At 32.3% G+C, this 8,809-nt stretch overlaps 1 protein-coding gene across 1 annotated transcript; it reads right to left on the minus strand.

Moving 5' to 3' along the window:
• Nucleotides 1-7,059: 7,059 nt before the first annotated feature.
• Nucleotides 7,060-7,833, minus strand: LOC134273618 (G-protein coupled receptor 171-like). Its single transcript, XM_062755804.1, has one exon. The coding sequence runs from the start codon at nucleotides 7,831-7,833 to the stop codon at nucleotides 7,060-7,062; it is 774 nt and encodes a 257-aa protein (XP_062611788.1).
• Between the last annotated feature and the right edge of the window lie 976 nt (nucleotides 7,834-8,809).

The following is an 8,809-nucleotide window of genomic DNA, read 5'->3' on the forward strand; positions in this document are numbered from 1 at the left end:
TCTTCCCCAGGTTTTTTCTCTCTCGTACCATTTCACGGTAGGTCATTTCACTGTAGGTCATTTCTCTCTCCTGCCTAGGTCATTTCAGCCCATTGTTATCTTGTAAAAATAATAATAAAACATTAAATAATAATTTTCAAGTTGGAATGAATTGACCTAGGTCGTGGAGAAAAATGACCTAGGGGAGAAATGACCTGGGTGGAGATAAATGACCAGGATACGGTGGTGTCCACGTGGGGGATGGGGTGGGGGTGTAGTGTAAAAGTCTCTACTGTAAGAATCCACTTGAAATGATGGCTCTTATTTTACTACCATTTCTAATTTCTTAACTAGCTTCACTGAGCTTAGCGATATAATGCTTAAAAACACATGCTTTAGTGAATAGTTAATAGATGAAGAAAAAGAGTTGATAATTATTTTTAATCCTACATGTATCTGTAGTATTAGCGAATTCGTCTGGAAAAAAATAAAGTATGAATTTTCATCCCTCAGTTCAGAAATAATTAGTGATTACAGATCACAGAGAGATATGTGTTTTATCTATAAATTTAAAGTAGATGGTTATGTTGCTTCACAATCCATGTTTCTAGCACAACTCTCTATTTTACAAATATATTTTCCCTTTTTTTCCTACAACATTTTCCTTTACGCATTCTCAGTTACCTATTTATTATTGGCTTTTGATTATCCTTAAGAATTTATTTTTTTTTCTTTTGATCTCTTGTCTGGACTAAACCTTTTTGCGTAATTTGATAAGCTTCTACAAGATCTCTCGCTACATTATATTTCTTAAACATTCTTTGGTCCCTGATCATGTTACAATAGCTGTAAATTTCTCAGTAAATCCACTCTTTGTATTTGAGAGTGTACAAGCGGTTAAGTTACCTGTGGATTTCTTTTATTTCAAGTCAAAGAAAATCAGAATTCGACCCTAAGCTGCAGAGGCTATCATTAAAGTATAGCTTTCTTAATCTTATCATTCTTCAACTTTCAGTTTACTCTAGATCACTCAAGATAAAGATAAAGGGAACTTCTTATGTCTTACCTTTCACAGTCATTTCAGCTGGACTATTCTGCTGAACATCTAAGTCTCACCTTTCATTGTTTTTCATGCTAGAGTAAACTTTTAATGTATTGCTTTTCACTGTGTACACTTATAAGTAATACATTTCACTGTCACTCAGGTTAGAGTAAACTTATAAAATTCACATTTCACTCTTTCTCATGCTAGAGGAAACTTGTAAGTCACACTTTTCACTGTCACTCACGCTAGAGTTAACATCTAAGTACTACCTTTCACTGTCACTCATGCTAGAGTAAACTTCTAAGTACTACGTACCTTTCATAATCTCTCATTCAAGAGTAAACTTCTAAGTTTTCCTTTCACTGTCACTCAGGGTAGAGTAAACTTTCAAAGTCTCTCATGCTAAAGTAAACTTCTAAATCTCACCTTTCACCTGTTTTTCAGGTTAGAGTAAACTTCTAGGTACTACCTTCCACTGTCTCTCTTAATAGAGTATACTTCTAATACCTTTCCCTGTCACTCAGGTAAGAGTAAATTTTCACTGTTACTCAGGTTATAATAAACTAAAGTAATACCTTTCACTGTTCCTCATTCAAGAGTAAACTCCTAACTTCTGCCTTTCACTGTCACTTAAGCTACAGTAAACTTTTAATGATTTACATTTCATAGTCCTTAGAACTAGACTAGACCTCTTTAATAATACCTTTCCAAATCACTTAAGCCAATTTTAACTCTTTTTGTTTCTTTCTTTACGCCGTCGCTCTAGAGTAAACCATTAGTATCTTGCCTTTGTATAATCACTTCGGCTTAATTAAAGGTAAAAGTCTGAGTCTTTCCTTTCACCGTTACTAAACCTAGCTAGAGTGTAACCATTTAAATGCTTGACTTTTTATTAGTGAACCTTCATGATTAATCTATTCAGATATGACCCACTTCTGACTTCTATGATCCCATCATTTTGCTGGAAGGAATTAGATAACAGATTTGTATTCCCACCTTTTTCGAATAAGGAAGTGTTATGTATGATTATAGAATAATTGTACAATATCCATATTCAGTATATTTCTTGTAGATGAATTTTTCAATGATTATACAATTAATTTGAAATATATGGAGACAACACACAGTATTTAAGGACCCTCTCTACACAAGTGCAAATTTTTTGGGGGACATTAAGAAAAATATATCGTATAAAGGAATTAATATTGAGCTTATTTATCCAATTTTCACTGTATGGTGCGTTGCATTTACCCCCGGGGAAAATGTTCAAAGACAACACAGCATCAGTGAAAAGAAATCACAATTTATTACTTCAGTAGAGAAAATACATGTAAATAACATGTTTAGTTAATTTATCTTGGCCTTTTAAAATGTTAAAAATACTTGAATTAATTACAAATTGAGTAATATATTGTAAATTTCTGTTTAAATTAAGAATTTAGATCTAAGGGCAGATCACTCTAACTGCAGAAAAATACCAGAATCAGAACTCTTTAGTGTGCAGTGTAGAGAGGGTTCTTAAGCTCAAAAGTCCAGAAAAACAATAAAAATTAAGAGCGGAGCAAACACAGGCCTCCAACACATCAGAGGTGGGATAAGGTGTCATGGAGGAGTTAGCATACCCTTCCGACCGGTCTCATCCGCCGTTTGCTCCTTGACATGATCGGGAAATGACGGAAAAATCAATTCAGTGTGTAAATAATGGATTAACTATTAGTATGACAAATTTCTTTCAGCATTTGACTCAATGACAGTGGTATCTTTTATTTCAAGCTCGCCGGGAATTTTCTTCTAATATTTCAGATCAGGTTTGTTCTGTAATTTGGACCCCCCCCCTTCTTCGTCTGTTTCATGTTTGTAATTTTTTTATTTTGCTTCTCCTGGGGCCAAAATTGAAATAACGAATTCTTGTGTCTTGTTAGAAAACTAGAAAGACGAACCATTACCTCCGCATGGTTTACCTAACTAATTTTGATCAATTTTCATTGCTACTTATGTTACTTAGTGGTTTTCATATGCTGTTTATAAAATCAATTTCAGGCTTTTTCAATCTTCTTTTTATTTTACAAGCCCAACTTTTATAAGATCCAGATAATATCAATTTCTTCTTTCATTCTTTTTCATTAACTCAATAAGGCACTGAGTAACCCTGTCAAGAACGATAAAATACAATTTCTCTCGTTACATGAGAGAAAGCTATCCAACAAACGATTTTAAAGCGATTTAAGGAACCCTATTGCTGCCATCAAACTGACATGAATCATAACCTCTGTGTTCGTCGATTTCTATACGTCTGAAATTCAAATATGTAAGTAAAGGAGAAAGGCCAAAAACTGTCCATTCTGAGAGAGAAAGAACTAATCGAGGGCCGTAGGCAGGAGATTAGTTCTTTCTCTCACAGAATGGACAGTTTGAGGCCTTTCTCCTACTTAAAACACGATTCTCTTTGTTCTGATAATTTAATAAAGATTGTGCAAAACAGGTAGCACACATACTATAAATTCATTGTTAACAGAATGGACAGTTACAGGTAAGCTTGGGGTGCACAGCAATTTGTTGAAAAGTCATTGTGTTTCCAGATGTAAATAACAAAAGGTCTTTGTCTAAAGAATGAACAGTTACATGTGGATTTCGGGGGATGGTAGTTTTTATAACAAAACAACTCCTCAATATCAGTTTATATTTTGCGTTGTAAAGGCAAACATGTTTCTCTCCCTCTGGAGAGAATATATGACAGAATCGAAATCGAATTGAAACCAAAAGATGCACACAACCATGCAGTGATACTTTGATCTGGAAACAGAATAGAAAGCGTAAAAGAAAATATTGTCCAAACTTTGATCCCCTCAAAATTTCGACGACGAATACAGATAATTCGAATTCAAACCGGAAATCTGGGTTTTTTTTATTCGAATTCAGTTTTTGAGGATGTATTTATTGCAGCAGTGTAATGGTGAAATGCAAATTGAGTTCCGAGTGTTGGATAGCCTCGGGCCAAACTTCGACCTGAAAATGTATATCAAATCAAATCTGGAAATGTTTCAATTTTAATTACTAGTATTTGCTACCGAGATATTCACTGCAGCAGTGTAGATGTCATGGTGCAAACTGTTTTCTGGGTGATGGATTTAATATAAGCCTACTTCAAGCTTAGAATGGATTCTTCTCGAGGGAATGATGCTTCCAAAATCTTAATCAAATGTGAAATTGTGTCATTTAAATTCAAGTTTTGTGAATTGAAATAATAGGCATTACTTATGGATTTAAATGTGTAAAATCGAACAGATCAGATGCAGACACTGTGTTCTGGATTAACTTATATCTCGAAGTTCTTTTTGTTATTCACATGTACATTAAATTGTACTTAATATATCAATTTGTTTTTGTTTCCCTCTTGTGCACATGTCAAGGTTTACCTGTAATCTCCATTCTGTTAAGTTTTAACTGTCCATTCTGTTTGTTTTTACCTGTCCATTCTTAAAAAGAATGGACAGTTTTCCAAAAAGAATGGACACTTACAGGTAACTTAATGGATTGTTAGGGGAGTTAGCTCAACACTAAGCTATAGAATGGACAACACAAACAAAAGGTTTACGTCACAATCATGTTTTAAACATCAGTAATTAAAAAATTAACAAGTACTTAATTAAAAGACATCTCATTGGTACTGAAAATAACTATTATTTAAAAGCGATTTGCAACAATTAAATGAGAAGCACAAGACTTTGTTTATACATCTCGAACAAAATCTCAAAAAATGACAGAACCTTATCCATAATCTTCGAGTTGACTGAAATCTCTAACTTTGAATAATTCAATGAAATCATTTTTTTTTTCTCTGAACTACTGGACGAAAAAAATGACGAGAATCCCAAATTTTACCCTTTTTTGTCTTATGATTACTCATTGTGTGATGTTCTTGCTGATAAACACTGATATTTAGTGTTATTATACTGTTGTTGCTGATAATTTTAGTTATTTTTGATAAATACTGATAATTACTGTCGTGTTTACTGTTGAGTCTGATAGAAAAAATAAAATATTTTCTTGTATCAAGCTTTTTTGCGACGTCGAAATTTCCAGTTTTCATAATGGCGCCGGTTCTGACGTTTCCTGGCACAAAAAATATCAAAACCGTAAAAAAAAGCCTGGAAAACTTCAGATATTTCGGACTAGTGCAGGGTTAAAAGACATGTTATATAAGGATTTATTGTTTTAATTCATAGATAATTAAAAACAAACACTATGTCACATTCTACAATATACATTTATTGCATGATAGTGAGGGAGACCATAAAAATCTATATTCTCCGAGGGCAACGCCAGAGGGGAATATGATTTTTCAAAGGCAAAGAAATCTTCATGTCTCCCTCACATTCATGCGATAAATTCTTTATTACACCGAATCAAGCACAATGCTGGAAATAAAGAATAAAGTTGACATTTGATATGAAAAAGAATTAATATAAAACAGATGTAAATTAAAATACTGTTCGTGCTTCATAACATGCATAATATCAATCCTTCTGTGTAATTATAAAAAAAAACATCCATGAAACCAGTTTTCTAAATATTTATATTTTACAGGTTTGATTCGGCACAATCAAACAACAATATATACAATCTAACTCAGTAGTAACCATCTCTGTCTCCGCATTGCGGCGTTACAATTTAAAAACACGACGTGAAATACAAAATGTTATATAACTTATTCCCTCGAAGACGCTATGAATAGGGATACATAAATGTATCATTATGAAACGGATTTCTTGTCAATTAAAAATAGAAATCACCATGTTTTCATTTCATTAAAATCATATTCAACCACAAACCATGGAATGTTCTTTTTATGTTATGTTTTATAATTACTTTTTAAAAATAAGAATCCATCTAATTTTATTTAACATCATCAGTCTCAGGCAAAATCAGATGTGACGTCAAAACTGTGGGCTTTTGTATACAGTGCTTTTTTTAAGGATGCTGTTTGCTTGTGGTTTCAGATTACAGAAACACGATGCTATGATCAAAGTACAATAATGATTTTAATTTATTTGTTATTATTTGAAAAAATAACGCAAGAAGGAAAAAATACATGGTGGTACAAAGAAAATTCGGACAAATTTTTAATTTCTTTCAAAAAGATATTTTTCTTCACGTTTCATATGCAAAGTCAAGATTTTGTTTGTTTTTAGACATTTTTTGCAAATATTTGTGCTTTACAGTTCATGTCTTATTTCAAATAATAATTTAATCACATGCAATGCAGACATTTACAAATATGAACAAAAACCATTCCAGACAACATACTAGTAGCTAAATAATTTGATCAATGACATCACAATTTTAAAACCAGTAGAATAAGGGCAATAAAAGTAAACTGAGGCTAAGAATAATTTTCATTATAGTTCTTATCATTCAGTTTTTTTTTCGTGTGTAATGTTAGATTAAAAATTCAGAAAATAGAAAGAGGAAACTTGGACTTAAAAAAGATTATGGTTCAAACTCTACATGATTATTTACATGTAGCAAAACAATTAAATTTCTTTTATTTTTTTTAATATTTCAAGAGTATTGTGGTATGTTATATTTTATAAAGTAAAGAAATTTTGCTCATAGTGTGACAATCCGAGAAATAGAACGTACAGCAAGTAGTTTTTCATTCTTATCAGTGTTTTTTTTTTGTCATCTCAGTCAACGTAAAAGTTATTAAGCAAGATTTTTTTTCTACAATAAAAATGAATTTTCCGAAAAAGCTTCCACATTTACATATATTCAAAGTGAGCGTGTTCGATTCCTTTACTTCATCGGCATATTATCAGTTTTTGTTTGGATCGATGACGTAACAGGCGCATTTCTGATTGTACCTCCTTTTAATTTCCCGTCTTCGTTCTTTGTTCGAGAAGCAGAGAATTCGCTTCATGTGGTATCTCGGCTCACTGAATCTCCAGACATAGAAAAAGGGGTTACAGCCGCTGTTCAAAAGGATCATCGTCAGAAAAATGGTGTAAAACTGTATGACCGTTTTCGATTGGAAATCAAAAGGAAATGTATAAATGGTCATAAAAGGAAAAAAATGCCATCAGAAAGACGCCTGTGATGATGGAGATTTTTCTTGCAATCCTTGTTTGCTCTCGGGCAAACACAGCTGACTGGACAATGTTTTTGTTGTCCCTAGTTCTTCCCATCCTTAGTCGGATTTGGTAAATCAAGTAAACAAACATGACGAGATTGAAAGCCACGATAATTAAAAGAATAACTTTGAAAATTAATGTCACTACATTTCTCTTCACGAAGGCCATGACGAAGCAAGAGATTCCGTATTTCGCTTCAAAATCAAAGAATAGGCCATAAATCATGATCAGGCCTAGCAGCCATAGGATAACTGAAATTTTTATCATCAGTTTCTTCGTGATGAAAGAGTAGTATCGCATTGCCAAAGCGAAAACACAGCAACGATCCAAGTTCATCATGGTAATGATAAACAGCGATACGGTGGTGAAGAGGAACCCCAGGTACTTTTTGATATCACAGTGATACTTCTCATAAAGCATTGTGTTTGGTATACTTATGAAAAGTCCCGTCAAAAAATCGGATAAAGCCAAGTTCAAAGACATTATCCTGATTTGGAAACTGAGGCGGGTGCTGATATACAATAGGCCTATAGAGATTACGTTCTCTATCATCATAAAAACCCCGGCAGGAATCAGTATGTAGTCAGACATCGGAGGAGGTTGTAAAACAAAATCTGTTGAAGTATCATTTTCTTCCAACAGTTTCGTGAGATTTCCGGAAATGTCCGATCTATTCATAATGTTCCGTGTGATAGATATACGTAAGAGTAACTTTTTGTGGTTTTATAAAATGAATGATCGCGGTCTTATGAACGGTTACAGTGAAGCACCTTGTATATAAGAAACATGTAAAAATCAATAAGTCTTTACCCAATCATATTTAAGTGATATACTTTAAGATTACTAGATATGGAAAGGGCAACTCCTATGCATAAAAATAATATCTATAGGAGCCATCAGAGAAATCCATATTCCTTTTCATAGAAATTGACATTTAAATGATTTATATTTACAGAAACATTGTTTTATAAAGATATTTTTTTTATTTTTACCACAGCAGCGAGAAAATAATATTTTTTTTAGTTTAAATTTAAATTTTTTGATATCATTAAGAAGGGATTCTTCTCAAATTTCTTGTATTTAAAAATTAATGAATTTTTCATAGATTCAAGAGGACTATATGACTAAGTGATGGTATCAATTGGAATAAATTTGATCGTTTTATATTAAAAGCAAGGCCAGGTCAAGGTTATTATCTTGTCTTTTGACATTAAGAATAAAAAATACTCTTAGTTGCCAATCATACGATGTCTTCTTCTATTTCCAAAAATTACATTTTTTTCCTTTTTTTTTTTTTTGGCATAAAGATATATTAACATATACCGTATAATTAGAAATTTTAGCGAAGATTTAATTTTGGCATTATTAGCGAGGCTCTTGAGATCACTAAAATTGATTATCGCTAAAAAAAAATTGCGTGTTATTTGTACTAGTTTCTATAGTGAACAGTTTAAATCGCTAAAATTACTTCTCGCTAAAAATAAAATACCAGTTTTTAAGAAGAAATCACTAAATTTGCGTCTCGCTAAAATTTCCACTTATACGATAGGTCTATCAGATGATATTACTAAATTGAAATAAATAATTTAGCCAAAATGAATATTGCCTAATCCGAATTGTATCTATTTTTCTTTAACTTTTGGGATATAATTGT

The sequence above is a fragment of the Saccostrea cucullata genome, unplaced genomic scaffold (assembly GCF_032062105.1).
Source record: "Saccostrea cucullata isolate Sc308-1 unplaced genomic scaffold, CSIRO_AGI_Scuc_v1 ctg14488, whole genome shotgun sequence".
Taxonomy (NCBI): Eukaryota; Metazoa; Mollusca; class Bivalvia; order Ostreida; family Ostreidae; genus Saccostrea; species Saccostrea cuccullata.

Bases quoted from the DNA above. Each gene is read 5' to 3' on its own strand.
- LOC134273618 (XM_062755804.1), bottom strand. From the start codon at position 7,833: ATGAATAGATCGGACATTTCCGGAAATCTCACGAAACTGTTGGAAGAA.